Source organism: Scleropages formosus, chromosome 3 (genome assembly GCF_900964775.1).
Source record: "Scleropages formosus chromosome 3, fSclFor1.1, whole genome shotgun sequence".
NCBI lineage: Eukaryota > Metazoa > Chordata > Actinopteri > Osteoglossiformes > Osteoglossidae > Scleropages > Scleropages formosus.
Window position 1 is genome coordinate 34,181,944 of NC_041808.1, and position 23,314 is coordinate 34,205,257.

Sequence of the window (23,314 nt, forward strand, 5' to 3'; positions counted from 1 at the left end):
AAAGCAAAGGGAAATGCAATCGACTTATATTGTATACATTTTCATTGACATATTATTGATATTTTCAATCATTTTGTGTCAGACTTGATTTTTGTTTATTTATATTTTCATTTTTTTCCTTAACTGACCCCAATGTAGTTCGCTACTTCTAAACATACCGCTTCATCCAGCTCTATTGTCTATAGGTTAGGTACCTTGCTCAAGGGTGTTAGTCCTTGAGCAACAAGTTTTTCAAAGTACATTTAAGCATCTGTTAATGTTGAGTTTCGCAACAGACTGCCTCTAACACAATTACACCAGTGAAGTACATCTGAACTTGAATTCTGACTTTGCGGAGAGACAGGGAGTAGAAAAGAACAAAAGTGGTCAGGATGTCCGGTGCAGCATGAATCGTGAGATACTAAAAGGCCTCATCTGGGAGTAAGCGCTCACAGAAAAGAGGAAGTTTTTCTATGCGATCATTCTAGATAAGACTTACAGTGTTTCGGTGCCATGCACCTCGCACAACAGTGGGGCCAACACCAAATCATTTTTTAAATTATGGAGCACAATGTTCCCATTATTGCACTCTTCAATAACACACCTGTAGGTGCAGCTGTCTAAGTAGCATTTGGCATATAAAATGCACACACATCTGCACGCAGAACAGACAAAACTGGTACAGGTTCTGTAACAGTTAAGGTTAATGTGCCTTGTACCCTGAGGGCTAGTACTTCGAAGCCCATTCTGAGCTCCTGTGGTTTTACAACTGGGTCAAGTGCTGTGACACTCACTCACACACAGTAACCCTTTAGCCCAGCTCTGGATCATGGAGGTGCAGAGCCGCACACACACACACGCACACGCACAACCAGTAATTCGGAGTCATCAATTCACCTGACACGTCTTTGAACTGTGGGAGGAAACTAGGGTACCAGGGAAATCCATGCAAACATGCAAATTCCTCACAAATAGAGACAGATTCTAACCCACATCAGGACCCAGAACCTAACAGCTATAAAGTACACTGTTTCATCTTTGAGATATTGTAAGTTTAGCCTTACCCATAAAATGGTTATGACGGTATCTTATGTATTTTAAACATTCATTCTAAAAGGACTATGGATCATTTCCTGTGCTTGTCAAAATCTGAGTGTGATTTATTGAACAGACTGGACAGGCCAGAGACAGCAGGTAGTAGACCAGGTCATCAGATTACGAAGACAACTAGTCTGCTCACATCTCGATTCATTTCTAGACACGTTCCACAACACAATCAACAGAAGCTGCATATTACAGCTCTCCCTAGAATTATTTATATGGGGTAGATTCTGTAGAATCCTCAGATAATGCTATAAATAATAAAAAATTTCCTACAGGACATTTACTTATTTATTTATTCTATGTTCTTCACCCGCTAGTCTCACGCTATGTACCAGAGTCTTGAAGACAAAAAGGGTGACACAGAGGAGACTGTGAGCAGAGGACACCAGTCCGTCATAGGACTTTTAATTAATGATTTTCTTAAACCAAAACAACATTTTGCAACATTAGTTAGCATCTGGTTGCTTTCAGTTTCCTTTATTATCTATACAATATATTAAAGCATAAAAATAGAGGCGTATCTCAATTTATTTGCTGGGAGGGTACTGTAAAAATGTTGGATAATAATAATAATAATTTTACCTGGACCTTCACAATTAATAAAAAAAAAAAAAAAATATGCTGAAAGGCTTTTATTCTAATATCTTCTTAACTTCAAGTGACTTAAAATGACTAAAAATAAACTGTCTTCACAATTCCCCACTTAATGTTTTTTTTTTTGACTGAATCATCCCATTAACATATGCAATCCTCCTCATTTTAAGAGTCAGGAACATCAGCCAGGAGCTGTAAACTCTGGGGAAGCCAGTGGAATGAATCTGGTCCCACAATCCTACTCTCTTTGGACACATTTCGCTACCAACTATATCTGAACGCAGTAACACAGTTAACACTTGCTCCACAACAAACACACACTTTCTGAACCGCTTGTCCCATACGGGGTCGCGGGGAACCGGAGCCTAACCCCACAACTGAGGGCATAAGGCTGGAGAGGGAGGGGACACACCCAGGACGGGACGGCAGTCCATCACAAGGCACCCCAAGCGGGACTTGAACCCCAGACCCACTGGAGAGCAGGACCCGGTCCAACCCACTGCGCCCCCCCACAACAAATGTATTTTTAAAAATAAGTGAAGAAAATGCCTTTAAAAATCCGGAAAATAACCGGAAAAATGTTCATCGCCTTGAAAATCTGTAAGTCGAAAACAAGGACCAAGTGCATATTTCTTCAAGAACCCGACTTCCAAAATGGAGCCAGGTCGAGAAATTCTTTCGTAAATGTCCATGACCTCAATAAAGGAGCACAATGTGTAAAATTTGTCAATGAAAGAACAACCACAGGCCTGGGAAGAGCATCAAAATCTCTTAAACAAGACTAAACGCCTTAGTTTATGAGTCAGATGATCACTTAGTCTACTATTAATAATAGATTCGTAAGATCTACGAAAGACCATTTGTCCATGCAGTGTCACTGATCTCACAGGCACTTACATGTACTCATTTAGCTGACATTTTTCATTTTCCAACCTACAATTATTCACCCATTTGTACAGCTGGGCAACTTTAACTGAAACAATTTAGGGTGACTACACTCCTGAAGGGTACTACAGCTGGAGGTGGGAGTCAAACCTGCAACCTTTAGGTCCACAGGCAGTAGTTCTAACTGCTATACCTACAGTACTACCAGCTGCCCATGTGAGACTGGAGTTCCGAATGACACTGACAGTGACAGGAGTCCAACAGCAGTCGAGAAGGAGTTGATCTCCACTCATTTCGCTGTCTATACACGTTCTTGGTGTTAGAAACCATTTGAGATGCTCTAAAATCTTTGGAGAGAGTGTTCACCCGCATCCTGAGACAAAGCAGTAGAGTGTAAATCTCCACTTAGAGTCTATTAGTAAGGATTACTTCTATAATTCACAGGGTCCAGTGGAAGTGACCTGAGGTGAAATCCTACAGTAAAGTAATTATAGGGGCACCCACAGCCCCCTATTCTGCGCCAGGATACTCTGATTTTTCGTTTGCTGAAATTACCACACTTTACTTCATTAATATATATAATAAACCAGCTCATATCTCACAAAAAAAACAGTCCTGCAATCAATTACAAAACAAGACTGTTACATAATCACATCACCGCAAATTAACCATTCTCTGAAACAGTCAGTGAGAACCAAGTGCGCCGCTTAAGTGACACTGTCACACTGTCCTTTTTTTTTCACTCACTGCGTCTCGGATATTTTTACGTTATCATACACTGCAAATGCTCACATATTTGATTAATCATCTTCACAAGTAATTGATAAGCACTGCTACAATCACAGAGCCTCATATTAATTAGAGATATATATCTTCTTTATAATTTAGTCTGTATGAGCGCCTCCAGTACACGTCTGCGTCATAGTAAAAACGCTCGGAAAAAAAGAAACACTTACCGAGTAATAAGAGCAATTTTTTATAAGGACTTAATGTCCTTCTGAGCTGCTCTGGTGCCTTCTACTGAAAAACGGATGTAGCCGAGCGGAGAGTGGCCACTGCCCGTCCTGACTAAGGGTTTGCCACCAAAAACAGGCGTGAAAAAAAAAACGCGCTGTGTCACCGTGCAGCTCAACTGCACGGTTTATTTACGGGTATGTTTTTTCTTTACCTGGGTAATGCTTCTTGTGTTCTCTCTGTTTTCTCTATTGATTTACGGATGGTTGGACCGGAGGAAGTTATACACTAGTTTTTACTTTGTGCTCAGTTGGAAGGTTTATTTCATTTTGGAAGCTGTATCATATAGTATATGTTTATTAAAACGGTAAACGTCACACCCCTCGACTTACGCAAATAGACCCCTTACGTAAGTCAAAAGTTACGTATCTCAGAGTCCCCCTCCTCCCCCACCATTCAACATCACACACACACATACATTTTCAGAACCGCTTGTCCCATACGGGGTCGCGGGGAACCGGAGCCTACCCGGTAACACAGGGCGTAAGGCCGGAGGGGGAGGGGACACACCCAGGACGGGACGCCAGTCCATCGCAAGGCACCCCAAGTGGGACTCGAACCCCAGACCCACCGGAGAGCAGGACTGCGGTCCAACCCACTGCGCCACCGCACCCCCTCTACCATTCAACATAATATTAATAATTTTTACATCTCAATTATTGGGCACATGGTGGCACAACAGGTTCAGCTAGCTGTGTGTAGTGTGTCTGAGGTTCACGTCCCGCTTGGGGTGCCTTACGATGGACTAGCGTCTGGTCCGCGGTGTGTCTCTTCCCCCTTTGGCCTTGTGCCCTGCGTTGCCGGGTTGGGCTCCAGTTTGTCGCGACCCTGACCGGGACAAGCGGTTATTGACGCTGGATGGATGGATCTCAGTTATTGCACCTTGACTTTTATTCATTATTAGTGTTGTTTCACTCTAGGTGTTCCTTTCACGTGCTCCTTCACTATTGTACTTATGGTCAATAAAACTGGTTCCTGATAGACGATAATCTCTGTCCACCTTCATACTTCCTTAGTATTTTTAATTTAATTTCTAAAGCAATCGCTGTACCCTTGCGAGACGGTTCTCATTTTCCTTCAAGTGCACATTTACCACTGGAGCCCTGTGAATAATGAAATGGGTAAAAAATATGCGAGTAAAGCACTACACTAACGAGAGGAGATGCGTTCACGGCTCAAAATGCGAGAACTGAAAAGATGTATCTTCCTTCCCTGTCTGGCTACGCCGACTTGCGTTTAACACATTTCAGATGTTTTGCGTAAAATAAAAGTGCTATCCGTAAATAATGTGTGTGCTGGGAATTTTTTACGTAAATCCGGATTTACGTAAGTCAAATTTACGTAAGTAGAGGGGTATCTGTACTGTATCCTTTTGTGAAGGTATAATTTCACTTGGCTCACCACAGAATACGTATTACCTATGTTTTACATAGGCCAGCGAAGGAAATTGCCGGAAATGCGATTCAGAAGTGTTAATGAACAACAATTTAAGAATACCGTTGTAGTAAGTTGTGTAGTGTAGAATGCCACACTGTCTGAACTGCTCATCTATTTTTTTCTCCACCGGATAATCCACCCTAACGTTATTTTGCTGAGAGGAAAACAAAATATTTTGATACATAGAGATGTTTTCATCTTTTTAAGCCAGGGGCACGAAATTAACATTTTCCTAAATGATGCTTGAGAACAATGTCTTGTAGTACATTGAAGAATTTCCAGTTTCAATGCGTTCATCCAGATGGCAGTGTTTGCACCCACAGAGATAATGAAAGAATGACAAAAAGCTCCCAACAGAGAGCATTCCATGCAATGTCACATTTATCACACAATACATTCCATCATAATCACAACCAAAGAGCTCAGCTGCACCATAAACTGGAAAATCTGGCATGCTGGAATATGGGATATGAATATAGGACTGTAAAACAGCTGTGACCAGCACATAGAGGTGAATGTGAACAAACAAGGTTAATGTGCTGTGAGTTACGAATTGTGTGTCTTGTGCTGACAAAGGTCACTTCTGCAATCATCACGGTGACAAAAGTGTCACAGAGAAGTGTTTCTTTGACAACACTGCCACCCTATAGCTTTAGTGTAAAGTAAAGTACACTTTGGTTCAGCAGCAATAGAATAGAGATGTGGATTGTAACCCTATACATCAGTCTTTCTGTCTGAGGGAAGGGAATTTTTTTATAGAAAAATTGTATTTCCTTCATAAGAATTCTTAACAACTCTTTTACACTGAAAAACTGAAGCCCAAGAGCAGTCGCTGTAAGAGCCAGAAGTTTAATGATGAGCAGGATCTGTAGCTTTTTGTGTCAAGGTACTAAAATTATGAATTGTAAAGTGCAGATTAGTGCATAGTTTTCCATTAGTTTATCTGTGGTCAGTGGTCCATTTTTACAGTTAGAACTCTGTATAAATATGTTTTGCTGCCAAAAAAAAGTCTCAAAATTTCCAACAAAAATCTACGTGTCTCATTTATACATTTTTAGGAGGGCATGAAAAAACAAGACTGTCCTCCGTCCTTGTCTGACTTTCACGTGTCACATTTCTTCCATTTTATTCCGTTTCCTTTTGTTTTGTGGTGGAATTTCTGAGAAAAAAATTAACGTTTTGAAATATTTGACACGAGTCACAAATATATTGAAGTACATAACTATTTGTTTCCAAAGCTCAGCATGTAAAGAAGCAACAGAGTTAAATGTTGAATAAATATAATTTCTTCTACACCATAAACTGGCTTTTCTGGTTTGTCGCATTACTGGTGTGTTTGTCTTGTCAAAAGTGAAATATGGTCGATGTTTAAAACATAAAACGTTAAGGGTAAAGAGAACTATTTTCTCTATTCTTAAAGACATTTTCATTCTTCACTAATAACAATGTGACAAGTTGAAATTATGAGGTGATGTGAAACGTGATGTTAAATATGTGAGACAATCATGTTGCAGTATATAAGGAGCCTCCAAAAAAAGGCTTCGTTTTTCAAGAGCAAGGATGGGTCAAAGAGCATCGATTTGCCAACAGCTGCATCAGCAAATAATCCAGCACTTTGAGAACAACTTTCCCCAAAGACAAATTAGGGATCTGGGGCATTTCACTCTCTACAGTGCACAATATAATGAAAAGATTCAAGGAATCCGGTCAAATCCCTGTGCGTAAAGGGTAAGGCCGAAAACGACTTCTGTGTCTGTAATGGATATCATGACATGGGCTCGGGAATACTGCGGTAAACCTTTGTCAGTCACAACCATTTGCTGCTGAAGCTATACATCAACACGGTCTAGAAGAGCTGCTGACTTCTCTGAGCTCGGTCTCATCTGAGATGGACAATCGTGCAATCGTGTTTTGTGGTCCAATGAGTTAACAAGTCAAGTAGTTTTTGGAAAGAAACAGCTGTAGTGTTCTCCGGGCCAAAGAGGAAAAGGATCATCCAAGCTGTAATCAGGTTCAGGTCCAAAAATCAGTGTCTGTCATGGTATGGGGGTGTGTCAGTGCCCATGGGAGGGGTATCTTGCACTTCCGTGAGGGCACCATCAGTGTAGAAAGATACGTAGAAATTTTGGAGCAACATATGCTGCTGTCCTGACGCTGTCTTTTCCAGGGACGTCCCTGCATTTTCCAGCAGGATGACGCCAAACCGCATTCAGCCCGGATTACGAGTTCATGGTTGCGTAAGCAGAGTGTGCCGGTACTAGACTGGCTTGCCTGCAGTCCTGACCTGTCTCCAGCTGAGAATGTGTGGCCTCTTATGAAGTGCAAAATATGGCAACGAAGGTCCTTTACAACTGCACAGCTGCATACCTGTATAATGGATGAATGGAGGAAATTTCTACTTGCTAAATTTAACCAACTGGTGTCTTCAGTGCCCAAATGCTTAGTAAGTGTTGTTAAAAGACAGTGCTAAACACTCGATTGTCCCAACTTTTTGGAATTGGAGTTGCACTGTACAATACAGTGTAGTACAGAGTAACACAGTACCGAGTAACACTCTACTACAGCGCAGTACCGTGTCTAATGTGAACAACGTGTAATACATACTTTGGGGTGCAAGATGTTAGCCTGTGCTATATCTGTTCTGCAGTATATTACTTATGAACATCATGGTGATGCTTCACAAATGTAGAAATATGTATTTTAACTAACTTGTTTCTCCAGTGTTCATGTACTTACAATGCTTTACCCATTTATACAGCTGGGTAAGCTTCTTTTTCACTTCATGGAGCAGTTCAGGGTATGTACCTTGCTCAGGAGTACTACAACAGGGGTGGGATTCAAACCCACCACCTCCAAGTCCAAAGGCAGTGGCTATAACAATCACACCACCTATTGCCCCTACAGGTGCGGCCAATGGCAATGAATGAGGGCCAACACATAGGCTACAGTACATATAGGTTCCCTATAAGTGCAACTCACCAATATTACACGCACAAGGCAAGGAAAGCGGTTAATGTTCAACCTTGGTGTTTGCCCATCTACTATCCACCTTCTTACAATGGAGAACAAGTTGTTTATCCAGCTATTTAATCTACCACCACTTACAGTATAATGAACACGTCTTCGGGATCCAGAGACTCACACACACACACACATTATCTGAAACAGCTTGTCCCATACGGGGTCGCGGAGCCTAACCCGGCAACACAGGGCAGAAGGCCGGAGGGAGAGGGGACACACCCAGGACGGGACGCTAGTCCGTCGCAAGGCACCCCAAGCGGGACTCGAACCTCAGACCCACCAGAGAGCAGGACCCGGTCCAACCCACTGCGCCACCACACCGCCCATTTCAGGGACTCTCACATGGCATATCATAAAAACCCTTGAGCGGCTGGTGCTGGATCACATCAAACCTCTTGTGAGACCACCTGGACCCCCTGCAGTTTGCGAATCAGGCTCTTATTGGTGTGATTGTGCTGAGGGTCAGTGCACTGCTTTAGTCTTTCTCACTTTAGTTCTAGTGTTTCTGGAACTTTTCAATGTTGATTTGCCATTTTATTATTTATTTTGTTATTTATTGTCTTTGATGGCACTATAACTGCACTTTGTTGTTATGTGCCACATTGAGCTGCTCTGTGTGAATTCCCCTGCAGGGATTAATAAAGTATTGTCCTGTCCTTCAGTTTTATTGCATGTGACCTGGTGTCACTGACTCTCATTATTCCTAGACTCTATTATTATTATTATTAGCATTTATTTCAGGAACTCTTATGATCCAAACTAGCTTAGAACACCAGATAAGCATTCTATAATTGACCCATTTATTGAGCAGGGGATTTTACAGTAACATTTCAGGGTAATGAATGTTACCCTAGAAGATCCTAGACTACTACGCCCTCTTGTGTCCAGCGCAAACTTCTCCACACCGCTTGCATAAAAACAGCAGTATCCTAAACTACCCCTGCCCCAACTTTTTTAGAACGTGTCGCAGACACCAATTTAATAAACGTATGTCTTCAAAAAACAATGCAGTTGCTTAGGTAAAACATGGTCTTTATACAGTTCTTGTCTGAATACAAGTCAATTTACAAATCATTTTCTTTTTGTTTTTATTAGCATTTTCCTTACTGTCTCCTGTCTTACTTTTTTTGGAATCGGGGTTGTAATACACTGCATTACTCTCTACTGCACTTCGCTGTACTAGACTGTGTTACACTGTTACTCTGCACTGTGTTGTACTACACTGTTACTTTGTACTGTACTGCACTAGACTTTACTTTGAACTGCACTGCATGGTACTGCAGTGTACTGTATTGTACCACAGTGTACTAGACTTACTCTGTACTGCACTGTGTGGTACAGCTCTATACTACACTGTATTAGACTGTTACTCTGTACTGCACTGTATTGCACAGCACTACACTGTTACTCTGCACTGCATACTACTACACTGTACTAGATTATTGTTCTGTGCTGCACTGCACTGTACTAGACTATTACTCTGTACTACACTGCATGATACTATGCTGTACTAGACTGTTACTTTGTACTGTACTGCATGGTACTGCGCCATGCTACTCTGTACTGCACTGTGCGGTATTGCGCTATACTACACTGTGTTACACTGTTACTCTGTGCTGCACCGTACTGTACTACACTGTACTATACTGCTACTCTACTGTGCTGCACTGTATAGTACTACACTATACTAGGCTGTTACTCTGTACTCCATGGTACTCCACTATACTACACTGTAACTCTTTACTGCACTGTACTGTGTATACTACACTGTACTAGACTGTTACTCTGTGCTGCACTGTGCGGTATTGCGCTATACTACACTGTGTTACACGATTACTCTGTACTGCACTGCATGGTACTACACTGTACTAGAGTGTTACTCTGCCCTGTACTGTATGGTACTAAGCTGTACTATCTATACCGTTACTCTGCACTGCACTACACTACACTGTTACTCTGTACTGCCCTGTACTGCATGTACTGCACTGAACTAGACTGTTACTCTATACTGCACTGTGTTACACTGTTACTCTGTACTGTACTGCACGGTAATGTGCCGTACTACATACACTGTTTTACACTGTTACTCTGTACTGCACAGTACTACAGTCTTGCATGGTACTACACTGTACTATACATACTCTGTACTGCACCATACTCCACTGTGTTACACTGTTACTCTCTACTGCACTGTACTACACTGCTACTCTACTGCACTGCACTATATCATATGGTACTGCACTGCACAACAACACTGTACTAGACTGTTACTCTGTACTGCACGGTACTGCCCTGTACTAGACTCCGACTATTACTCGGTGCTGCACTGTGCGGTACTGCGCTATACTACACAGTGTTACACAGCGTTACACGTTACTCCGTACTGCACCGCACTGTGACTGTGTTACTACTTACTACGCCGTACTTCTCCGACCGCCTGGCAGCCTGGCTGTACGCTGGACTGACGTGCAACGTATGTTTCCGTACTGGGCGGATCTTTCACTTTCAGGAAACGGCAGCGAAAGCAATCTGCTGCGAGGTGTAACGAGACAAAAAGCTGAGCTGAAATAACACTTCTCTTCTCTGCGTGATCAAGACTCGCGAGCTCTTGGGCAATGGAGTCGGGCGCGTACGGGGCTTCGCTGGCGGGGGGCTCCTTCGACTGCGTCGCGTTCCTCAAACAGCCGCAAACGATCGTGCGCGTCCTCAGCTGGGTGAGTAACGCGCGGCCCCGAGCAAACTCAAAGCACCGCGCCGCGTTTTCCACGTAACCTTTCTTTGAGCTTTACCTTGCGAAAACGCCGGTGTCCGTTTTCAGGAGAAAGCGCCAAAGATACGCCGGTAGCTCGCCACAACAAAGACACCTTAACTTATTTTTTGTTTACCATACGGCTGGAAAAGGGAACAGCCGCGCAAGTACGCGTAGCCTGTTGCGCTGCACAAAAAAACGAAATGCCGCATTTTGGCGGTGCCCCCCTCTCTCTGCCAGCAAACCGAGCTACCTGCTCTGCTCTCATACATATACATATATTATATAGCACTTTCATTCAGTTACTGCAAGCAGCGTGTTGTTACAGCACCTCCAGCCAGGTAAAAATAAGTCAAGAGAACTTGGGTTACCGCGCTAAACTTTGTGTTTGAATCCGGCTGCCAGCGGTGAGAAATCATGAGTAGTGGGTTCGTTCGGGCAGCCCTGTTTCATTTCTTTAACCACACAGGCAGCACATCCTGTCACGCACAACAGAACTGGTTACTATTTAAATAAAAAGAGATAACCCAGCAGGGAAAAACCGGTCGGTGTGTATTTTATATATGCTTGTGTGTGTGTGTGTGTGTGTGTGTATGGATATGACGTGTTTTTTTTTTTTTTTTTTTTTTGGTATCATTCATTTACCTTAAATGTCCAAAGCATTCATGTTGGAAATATAAAACAAACAAACAAAAAAAAAAAAAATAATAATAAATGCAATATATTCCAGATATGATATAACTCATCCTGAGTGTGCTATCAGAAAACCCTTTTTTGCCGAAATCGCTCTTGCCCAGATGATCCCTTACTTCTAGAACAGTCACAAAACTGTGCCTCAGGTTCTGTAACGTTTGAAACTTTACCCTAGTGCACTCCTCCCTTCAAATATTTATACTTGGCTCTTGGCATATGTGTGATTGATTGTTATTGTAAGAGTCTTGCTGAACATTGTGCTTTGCTCAGTATGGATTTTGCTGGATACGTGGAATGGTTTCTACTGAAAAGACATTTATTATCTCATACAAAGGACCGGTTGTCACTTCTGGATGCTGCGGAGGAGGTGGATACACCCAGCGACAAAGTTTAGTTAGCAACAAGTGAGGTGTTCTCAGATTATTGTAATAGTACGTTTAATTAACTGTTAGATAGATGTCCCCCCAAAATGAGTCGTCGGGTGTTTTCTGGACGGGTACTGAAAATGTGGCTTTCAGCCCTTTTTTGGAAATACCCCAAAACTCCAGGTGGCCAGTGCTCACACAAAAAGAAATGTGTGTGCCTGTCTTTCTGACAAATTAAAACTCCGCCCCCAGTCCTTCAGCCCACCTCTTCTCCACCCGGCGGGCAAAGTGAAACTAAAAAAGAGGATCTGTTTTCCTTTGTCGCAAATTCCCCTCTGTGTCTGGCCTTGTTCTCACAAGGCAGAAGCACCTCACAAACCATGACTTGTTCATGCATCAGTGAGGGGCAGTTCTGCATTTATGAGCAGGACTTTCAGACTCGGGTCACTTTTGGTCTCCTTTTTCTCTACGGGTTCCTCTCCTCATTGCCACCCTTGGTTATAAATTTCAGGGCAGAGACATGTAAAGTGCTGTGTTTTCAGTGAGAACGAAGATTTGGTGGACCTGGAGTTGTCACCCGCCATGTGATGAGTGGTGTTTGCTGCCGGTGGACTCTTGTGCAGCAGCGTGCAAGAAGTGTGTGATCCTGGGTTGACGTTGACATTTGAAGATGCAGAAGGAAGAACAATCCAGTCTATGAACACCGATTCCAAGAAAAATAAGTGTTAATTTTTTAAGGCTCGATGAGTCACGTTCATGTAAAAATTCTATGGCAAAGCTCTAGAAATTTGTGTCTGACTGTCTTACAACTTAATCCTCTTCGTCCATGGTGTTGATGTCTTTAGCTTTCTTCAAACTTGTTTGTCCATCAGAATTCTCCATCTTTACTATAATTTTCACACAAACTCTTTGGAAGCTGAAATTAATCGACTGATCGCAACAAAACAACTTTACTCAAGACCACGTGCCATACTGGAAACACTGATCACTTTGTTCTTACCCTGTGGACCCTGATTGTTTGTTTTTTCATCTTGAGCTATAGTTACACCACCTTTGAAATACATAGACGTTGAGCATTCTTCCGTTTTACTCCAGTGTTAATATGTGGTTCAGCGTCATTAACTAGGTGGCACCAATTTCTAAATTTCTCAAGAAGTGGACATTGATCGTTCTTCCCTCTGCATCTTAATTTATTTTATTTTATAGTTTGTATTATGAACACAGGGCTTGTACACATACATAGTGCTATAGGACAAACTGTCCATTGCCTCCAATCTGAATCAAGCCTCATCATGATTTTTGGTTATTAAAACCAGCAGTAATACTGGCAGATTTTTTGCGAAGAAATATACGTTGGATGAGTTAAAATACCCGTGCAGTAACATTTTGGGACATTTTAAGATTAATTTAATTACACTTCATAGGGCTTGTCATCCAAATTAGTGGTTTTCGATAAATGCTATGGTTTTGTTGAGGTTAGCCGTGGTTTAAAGTTGTGCACATCGCTATTCCCCTAAGTGTCATGATCACAAAATTTAAAACAATGGAAACAGGAACAGATGCTGTTGGGAAATTTTCTTGGGTAAATGACGCTGTTATCAACTGTTTCTTTTTACTTTTTCAAACTTAGTATTGCGGTAATGGCTACACAGAAACAACAACAACAGAAACTGTCTGAATTTAGTGAAGATAAAAAGTGTCAGCTATCCAGAACTGCTGTTTGGGAAGTACGCAATAAATAAATGATATTTCTTTTGTGTTTTGGGGTGGCATGATGGTGTAGCAAGTAGCAGTGCTGCCTCACAGCACCTGTGTAGTGCGAGAGAATGTGTGTTTGATTGCTGCTCGGCACGGGTGAAGTTTGCATGTTCTACCCATGTCTGCGTGGGTTTTCTTCAGGTGCTCTGGTTTCCTCCCACAGGCCAAAGACATACAGTTTAGGCCGAATTGGTGACTCTAAATTGCCTGTAGTGTGAATGGGTGTATGACTACCCAGTGATGGACTGGCATCCAGTCTAGGGTGTACCCCCCTCAGCCTTGCACCCAGCGTTTCCAGAATAGGCTCCAGTTCATCATGAACCTGCTCAGGATGAGGAGCTATTGAAATTGGATGCATGAATGTTTTTTCCAGCCAGCCTATATCAGCTATCATCACACACACGTTGTCTGAAACCGCTTGTCCCGAGCGGGGTCGTGGCAAGCCAGAGCCTAACCCAGCAACACAGGGCACAAGGCTGGAGGAGGAGGGGACACACCCAGGATGGGATGCCAGTCCGTCGCAGGGTACCTTAAGCAGGACTCAAACCCCAGACCCACCAGACAGCAGGCCTGGGCCAAACCTGGTGCGCCACCACACCCCCATATATCAGCTATCATCTCATTAATTTATCATGAAAATAATGTATGCATATGAAAATGAAGTGCACTTGAATGATTTTTTTTTTTTATTGTAGTATTCAGTTTGAAAATGGGCTACAGGAATATTGCTTCTGTAGGTGTGCTGGCTCATTTATTTATGAAATATCCATTTATTTCACAATTTTGTCAGATAATGTGTATTTGCTTTGTATCTCCTTATTTAGAATGTTATGAGAGGACAGTAAAAGGTGTTTACAGCTGTCGTTCCATTTCAGGTGTTTGCCATTGTGGTTTTTGCGACCATCACAGGAGAAGGCTACATCAACACAAGTGCTGAAAATGCCAAGTGCATGTTTAACGAGAACGACGGTGCCTGTAGCTATGCAGTGTTTGTTGGAGTGGTGGCCTTCCTGTCCTGCGTTTTCTTCCTGGTGCTGGACGCCTACTTCCCCCAGATCAGCAATGCCAAGGAAAGGAAATACATAGTCACTGCCGATCTGGGCTTCTCAGGTATGGGGCTTATCATTGAGACATGGCCTTTGCAGACAATGAACCCCCTGGATGACATACAGTGGAGAAAACTGAATGCCTTGGGGTCTCCCATAGGAATGTGCACTTCTAGCTGTAAGGGACTTAGAACTTCATTTATTACTTTACATATTTAACCAAAGCAAGGAAGGATATGTCAGGGATTTGATCTTGTGACCACCAGGTTAAAAGTGTATGCTTTTAACCGCTATACTACGTGCTTCCCCAACATAAATGTCACATCTCGTCCATGTTCTTACTTTCCTCATTGTCCCTGCTTTCCCAAGGCCTGTGGACATTCCTGTGGTTCATCTGTTTCTGCTACTTGGCCAACCAGTGGTCACACACCAACAAAACTGATAACGTCATTGTGGATGCTGCACGGGCTGTGGTGGCCTTCTCTTTCTTCTCCATAATCACTTGGGTAAGGCACTTTGTTCTTTCCGCACCCTTTCCGATGTGTGTGTCTGCATATTTGAATTCGCCAACCATGCAAATGAGATTTCTCCTGTGATCGTTTCCAGCGGTTTTGAAAATGGTCACAGAGCACATTGTTAACGCAAAATACCGAGCAACACTCACGTTATGCCTCTGTTAATACAGCAGATCTAATGGCAACATGATGCAGGAAGGGAAAAAGGGGTTAAAAAGAAGATGGAGATAAAGAAAACAAAATCCAGTGTGACTGAATTCTAATACATAAAAAAATGTTTATGACAGTGTGATAATACTAAAACAAAAGGGAAGAGTTGACCTTAATTTTATGACCTCTGTTCATTAACAGGGGCTGCTGGTCTTTTTTGCTGTGCGAAGATACCGTGAAGGAGTGACTGAATTTAGTCAGAACTACACAGATCCAGCAAATGACCACACCACCCCCTACCCTCCATACGCCACCACTGTCCCACAAGGCTACCAGCAGTCCCCCTTCTCTTCCAACACAGAGCAGCAGGGAGATGGAGGCTACCAGCCTCCAGCCTACTAATGAAGGTGTTCAGTTTGGAGCACATGAGGGTCATGGGTGTGGCCTTGGGGTTAGGTGGGCTCATGGAGTTATTTTTTTAAAGCAGCCAATTAAGTTTTAACAACCAGCATGAGTCCCCTCACTCCAATGGGTTTGTGTGTGTGTGTGTGTGTGTGTGTGTGTGTGTGTTTTGTTTTGTTTTGTTAAAAGTGTATTTATTTGCTGTTGCATCCTTACATACATACAGCAAAAATCCACGTTTGGTTGGGATGGGTGCTGCCATAACTAGACTTGCCACTTTTTTTTTCTGCTGCATGTCCACTCACCAGGTCCAGCCATACTGTCAGTAAAGCAACAGCCAATTTAGCAGGCTAAACAATTTTTTAGACCATATCCTGAGGGGTGCAATCCAAGCATAAACACAGGCTTACAGGGTTGCCAGAGTAAGTGATTTTCAGTTTCTTCCTGAAATTAAACAGCTTTCCAGAGTTAACTGCAATTCATTAGGTTCTGTAATATCTGGACCAATGAAAACTTAAGTATTGTGACAATTACATTAAAATGTTTTAAGGTTTAAATATGGCTGTGCATTATTTTTAATGGCATTCATCAGTATTTTATGTTTTTCATTGTAATTCTGGAAGAAAAAAGACCACATGGTTTCATTAAGAAGGGTCCTATATTTGCTCATCTGTATAACCGGACCTGGCACTAACTTTGTATAGTGATACTTCGGCCCAATTTAATATTTTACTAAGGCGTACAGTTTTATAGGAGTGTTGCTTTAATTGAATATTCCAATGGTGTTGCAATAACAGAATTAATATATCCCAATCAATGCAATAGACTTACATTATTGCAGCACTGGTCACATCACACTGCTGTAATGTAGGCTCCAGAAGAAGCCAATAATCCCTGCGTTGAGTATATCGTGGCCTTTTGCCTTGGGAATCTTCACAAATGATGTGCACTGGATAAAATGTGCCTTAAATTTTTTTGTTGTTTATATCAAGCTGTAAATACAACTAAACAGTAGAAGTCCACAGGTTAGATCACGCTCGCAGTTCATTCTTTTACAGTCTAATTTACATGTTTGTTGGGTGTGTTTGAATGTATGTATCCATGGATGTCTCTTTAAATGCTCTTTTTATTCTGCTGTAACCAACATATTCCACACATTTGACGGAACAAGGTCATTCATACATTCTTGCGTGAACATAACTTCTTCGGCCATAGGTCTTAGATGTTACTCACATATTATCAGTACCATCTTCAATATACTGTAAGTTTGTAGCTGTTAATTAAATGTTTACAGGGGCCCAGAAACATATGCTGCACCGCACTGAAAGATTTCCGTACAAGAGTTCTTCATTCGGTATGCAAATTGCAAAAACATCACCTCTGGGACATCAAGCAGAAAAAAAACTCTGACAATCAACATTTTTACATTTGATCCTGACTGCAACCCCGTCTTTTTGCACCCTTAGATGTTTGGGTATTCAGTTCCACTTCTACTGTTAAAAGTTACTTGTTTCTATGACTTGTAGTTTTGGCAGGAGACTCATGCTGAGGACCACACCCAGTGTTTCTGAAGGATAATATTGGAAGAGGTCCATTATTCTTTGTCTTGGTCTGCTGCTCAACTCTTTTTCAAATGATGTAACCGCTAATAATGATTTTATGCCAAAGTCTAGGAAATAAGATGATCACAGCAAGTTAAAGGCAGATTTCTTAAAGCTGCTTTTAACAGTCTTCCATGTGTGTAATCAACTGCTTGTTCAAATTTCCATGGTAAATGAAACCTACATACTTACTGAGCTATGAATCTGCATTTGTAAATCTATACAATCTTTCAGTGACAGTTTTCAGTAAAATTTTAACACAAAAGAAAGAAGTGATACTTCTGTACTGGTTTCTTTTAACCAAGTGTTTTAAAAAAAAAATGCAAATTCACTCCATTCAATAAATCAGAAGTGAAGACAAAATGCAATTGTTTGCTTTGGCTTTTCTGTTCTTTGTGGTTTTTCAACGAAGAATAAATTAATAAAAAATTTAAATTTCATGACATAAGCTAAAAATATGAAAAATTCCGAAGGATGTGAAACCGTTTTAAGCATAACTAAAAATCTAAGCGAAGAAATTTATTTAATATTTATTTTATTAAGATATTATATATGTAGTCTATATTATATAGTTTTGGTGAAAGTTTAATAAACTTGCATTAAATTTGTTATGCACAGAAGACCTTCCTATATCTCCTTGAGTGTTGGCCATATTGCCAAGCTAAACTTTGACTGATAGTTTATGGTTTGCACCTAAGCAGAAATCTGTTTTCTTTAAAAATGACAGATGAACAATAACACGAGGAGGTGAAGACACAAGCAAGTTAAAGAATGAAAACAGGGTTAGAGGTGAAATCTTGGGAATAAATGAAAGCAGGGGTCAAATCTGTATTCCAGGGGTTATAACCTAGGGAGTAGTCAAGGTCAAGAGCATTCAAGGGGGCATGGTTGAAGGACGTGTTCAAGTTTGAAGCGAGGTTGTTTTCTTTGTTTGGATACCTAAACTCTGAAATAACACCAAGATTCTCGGTTCTGGCTCTGTTGTGGTGGAACTGACCTTCCCCTCTCACTCTGAACTGCTGAATCTCTGTCAACATTTAAAAAGGGTCTGAAAACTCACCTCTTCCGGACTCATTTCACCCATGATCACTTAAGCTCGTGTAAGGTATAAATGTTCCTGCACCATAACTTCCATGATTATGCCCGGATAAGCCTTTACGCAGCTGCTACTCCTGTAATGAACGTAAATATTTGTGTATCTCATAAAAAAAAAAAAATTGTTTTAAAGTTATCAGGAATCATCCATTGAGTTTTATGCAGCTACTCGTGTGATGAACATTGGCGCATGTAGTGGAAAGAAACTAACTTAAGAATGACATGTCTGCAACCATGTCTCTTTCTTATGAGGTAATGCACAAATTGTATTCTCTGAGATGTACATTACTTTGGAGAAAAGCATCTGCTAAATGAATAAATGTAAATACGCAAGGAATGTGCGTAGTTTCTCTTCGAGATTCCACAGCTTTCCTGTGGTACCTTTGTCTCTGTTATCCCTAGTCTTCATGATTGGAATCAGGTGCGGTGGGTTGGGCTTCAGTGTCAGGTCTCGTGACACCTCCATAAGAATTTAACATCTTATTTGTCCTTCACAAGTGTTTTACATGGCTTAATATAGTGCAGTAGTGTAAAACAGTCAAACCATTTTCATTTTTGTTGCTGGCTCAACTCCAGTTTTGCATCAGAGCCATGCAGCTCATAAGGAAGACAACACATGAGTTCAGCTGTCGTCTTCACTGACTGACTCTATGTAATAGACTGTGCAACTAAACAATTAATTTGGCTATCATGAAGTTAAAAAGCACTACCATTCCAGTTTGTTCAAAGCCCTAGATGTACGTAGACAGGCCATGGCATCATGACGGAAGGCTCCTCCAGACTGCCATATTGGAAAAGTGCACTCATCAAGAGGCACACACAGCTATGTGTTTAGCTGTACTAATGACAGAAACTAGTAAGGCAAGGAGAAAGGATGTTGTTTCACAAGTTCTTCAGTTTCTCCTGGTGTGAAAAAGTCTTAAGAGGGAAATGTATGTTCCTAGCCCAGGTAGGGACAGCTGATAGCAATACTGGTTAGCCCTAGTGCCTTTAGAGCCAAAAGTCACAGGTTTGATCCCCACTTCCGGCTGTAGTACCTATGAGCAATGTACACTGCTCAAAAAAATTAAAGGAACACTTTTTAATCAGAGTACAGCATCAAGTCAATTAAACTCCTGGGATATTGATCTGGTCAGTTAAGTAGCAGAGGGGGTTGTTAATCAGTTTCAGCTGCTTTGGTGTTAATGAAATTAACAACAGGTGCACTAGAGGGGCAACAATGAGATGACCCCCAAAACAGGAATGGTTTTACAGGTGGACCCCACTGACATTTTTTTCCCTCCTCATCTTTTCTGACTGTTTTTCACTAGTTTTGCATTTGGCTAGGGTCAGTGTCACTACTGGTAGCATGAGGCGATACCTGGACCCTACAGAGGTTGCACAGGCAGTCCAACTCCTCCAGGATGGCACATCAATACGTGCCATTGCCAAAAGGTTTGCTCTGTCTCCCAGCACAGTCTCAAGAGCATGGAGGAGATTCCAGGAGACAGGCAGTTACTCTCAGAGAGCTGGACAGGGCCATAGAAGGTCCTTCACCCATCAGCAGGACCGGTATCTGCTCCTTTGTGCAAGGAACAGGATGAGCACTGCCAGAGCCCTACAAAATGACCTCCAGCAGGCCACTGGTGTGAATGTCTCTGACCAAACAATCAGAAACAGACCTCATGAAGGTGGCCTGAGGGCCCAACGTCCTCTAGTGGGCCCTGTGCTCACTGCCGGGCACCGTGGAACTCGATTGGCATTTGCCATAGAACACCAGAATTGGCAGGTCCGCCACTGGTGCCCTGTGTTTTTCACAGATGAGAGCAGGTTCACCCTGACCACATGTGACAGACGTGAAAGGGTCCGGAGAAGCCGTGGAGAACGTTATGCTGCCTGTAACATCGTTCAGCATAACCGGTTTGGTGGTGGGTCAGTGATGGTCTGGGGAGGCATATCCATGGAGGGACACACAGACCTCTACAGGCTAGACAATGGCACCCTGACTGCCATTAGGTATCAGTATGAAATCCTTGGACCCATTGTCAGACCCTACACTGGTGCAGTGGGTCCTGGGTTCCCCCTGGTGCACAACAGTGCCTGGCCTTATGTGGCAAGGGTATGCAGGCAGTTCCTGGAGGATGAAGGAATTGATACCATTGAATGGCCCCCACGCGCACCTGACCTAAATCCAATAGAACACCTCTGGGACATTATGTTTCGGTCCATCCGACGCCACCAGGTTGCACCTCAGACTGTCCAGGAGCTCAGTGATGCCCTGGTCCAGATCTGGGAGGGAATACCCCAGGACACCATCCGTCGTCTCATTGGGAGCATGCCCCGACGTTGTCAGGCATGCATACAAGCACGTGGGGGCCATACAAACTACTGAGTACCATTTTGAGTTGCTGCAATGAAATTTCAGCAAAATGGACTAGCCTGCCACATCATTTTTTCACTTTGATTTTTGGGGTGTCTTTGAATTCAACCCTCTGTAGGTTGATAGTTTTCATTTCCATCAAACAATGTGGCATCCTTTCGTTCCTAACACACTACCCCGTCCATATCATTATAGATACACACACACCAAGCGGGACTCGAACCCCAGACCCACCGGACAGCAGGACTGTGGGCCAACCCACTGCGCCACCACACCCCCCATCATTATAGATATCCAGCATGATTTTTTTCCCCATTGAGATCTGATGTGTTTTCAAAGTGTTCCTTTAATTTTTTTGAGCAGTGTATTTACCCTAAATGGCTCCAGTAGCATTACCCAGCTGTATAAATGGGTAAATAATTGTAACCTTAACATTGTAAGTTACTTTAGAGAAAAGTCTCAGCTAAATGAATAAATTTTAAGTGAGTACACACAAGAAGAATTCAAGTCCAGCCACTGTTTATGTCACAGCTTTGTGCAGTGTCTGGTATACGTTAAATCTGGATCAGCAAAGAAATGTTAAAATATTTAGGTAAGCTAATCTTCAAGAAGGAAAATTGTGTAGTACAGTTTTGTAGCTTACCATCCCAATTCAAAAAAGTTGGAACAGTATGGAAAATGCTAGTAAAAACTAAAAGGAGTGATTTGTAAATTGACTTGTATTCAAACAAAACAGTATAAAGACAAGGTATTTAATGTTTTACCTAATCAACTGAATTGTTGAATGAAGATAGACATTTATTCTGAAATAACATTTTCCATCCTGTCCCAGCTTTTTTTTGGAATTGGTGTTGTAGTTTTACTGCCTTTCAAACATACCCAAATTTCAACAGAACTTTTATCTGACCACTGGCCTTGATTCCCAATAAAACACCAATGCTATGACTAAGAATGATGATGAGTATACATGTGTTCGCTGTCTTGGGTGTAAAATCTAGAGATTCCATTAGCTTCATTATTTTGTGGATTTATTATTAATTATTTAATTATTAATATTTAAATAATATTATGTATGTATTAATATTTATTGTTAATTTTATAAAATATTAAGAAGTATTTGTCAGATACCCGACAAAGAAAAAGATAAGGAAATACGGATGAGAAACTGCAGACGTGATCATCTGCCAGGAAATAGTAGTGTGCTCTGCAGCAAGCACTTCATTGATGATCAGTTTGATCAGACCGGACAGATTGTTTGGTTAAGGGAGGGAGCTGTGCCCACTTTATTCATCTTTCCTGGGCATTTACGGGTATTTGATACAGCTGTATTATGGTATGCTAATAGTCTGTATAACATTGTAACATTCAGTTACGTTTGCGAGTCATAAGACCTTTTCTGAGAAAGAAAATTAGTCTTTTTCCAGTAAAGTTGTGAGGAATTCCCCTAAGCTGTAGCTGTATAATTTAAATGCAGTATTATCATGCCATTGTAAATCTACAATAAAGTATTTATTTTCAAAGGTTTTTTATTTTTTATTCAAAGTAACAACTTCTGAAATCTGTTTTGCCTTAATATCAATATGTTTTGCCCATGATAACTGCTGATAACTATAAATTACCGGAAAGTAAAGATCTTTCTATAGTTTCATTGTAGGCTCTGTAGTTTGTTTTTTAAATTCTGCATAAGTTTGAAAGGTTTAACCACAGAATTTTGTAGCTTATACTTCAGCAAAAGGAACTTTAGTAATAACTGATGTTACTAGTATCATAATAAAATAAACATTTTGACACCACACGTTATCCATTTTGGGGAGCACAGTGACGCAGAGGGTTTGGTTGGGTCCTGCTCTCTGGTGGGTGTGGGATTCGAGTCCTGCTTCGGGTGCCATACGATGGACTGGCATCCCATCCTGGGTGTGTCCCCTCCCTCTCCAGCCTTGTGCCCTGGATTGCCGGGTTAGGCTCCGGCCTGCTGTGACCCTGCTTGGGACAAGCGGCTTCAACAAATGTACATGTGTGATATTGTCCATTTCATTATAGGCCTGGAAATATACACCATTCAGTTCAATTCAAAATTTATTGACCAAAACTCACATATGACAAAATGACAAAATTATATACACTGAGCAGCAAATTTTTAAGTCTCTTTGGTGGCCAAATACAATATGATATATATGGCTAGAATAACAGAATGCTATAATAATAGTGTTTTGTGTAAATTATACAAGTCCAAATCCTAGGAAAATCTCTTGTTTATTACCAGACACTATGAAGGTGGGATGATGAGATTACTCTGATAATTATGCATACACACACATTGTCTGAAACTGCTTGTCCCGAGCAGGGTTGTGGTGAGCCGTAGCCTAACCCAGCAACGCAGGGCTCAAGGCTGGGGCAGGCACACCCAGGGCGGGATGCCAGTCTGTCGCAAGGCACCCCAAACAGAACTCAAACCCCATACCCACCAGAGAGAGAGAGAGACCCGGCCAAGCCCACTGCGTCACCGTGCCCATCTAATTATGCATAGAAAACTCTTAGTATGGGAGA

The 23,314-nt window shown here is 41.8% G+C and overlaps 1 protein-coding gene across 1 annotated transcript; it reads left to right on the forward strand.

Moving 5' to 3' along the window:
• The first annotated feature begins 10,489 nt into the window (after positions 1 to 10,489).
• On the forward strand, positions 10,490 to 17,562 carry syngr2a (synaptogyrin 2a). The gene is made up of 4 exons (XM_018732674.2): positions 10,490 to 10,748; positions 14,475 to 14,709; positions 15,015 to 15,151; positions 15,512 to 17,562. Exons 1-4 carry the CDS (start codon positions 10,650 to 10,652, stop codon positions 15,710 to 15,712), a joined length of 672 nt encoding a protein of 223 aa, XP_018588190.1. The 5' UTR covers positions 10,490 to 10,649; the 3' UTR covers positions 15,713 to 17,562.
• Positions 17,563 to 23,314: the final 5,752 nt, after the last annotated feature.

Excerpts from the sequence above, each read along its gene's own strand:
- syngr2a (XM_018732674.2), top strand. The coding sequence starts at position 10,650 with ATGGAGTCGGGCGCGTACGGGGCTTCGCTGGCGGGGGGCTCCTTCGAC. Across the intron at positions 10,749-14,474 it reads TCGTGCGCGTCCTCAGCTGG|GTGTTTGCCATTGTGGTTTT; the intron begins GTGAGTAACGCG and ends GTTCCATTTCAG. Across the intron at positions 14,710-15,014 it reads TGCCGATCTGGGCTTCTCAG|GCCTGTGGACATTCCTGTGG; the intron begins GTATGGGGCTTA and ends TGCTTTCCCAAG.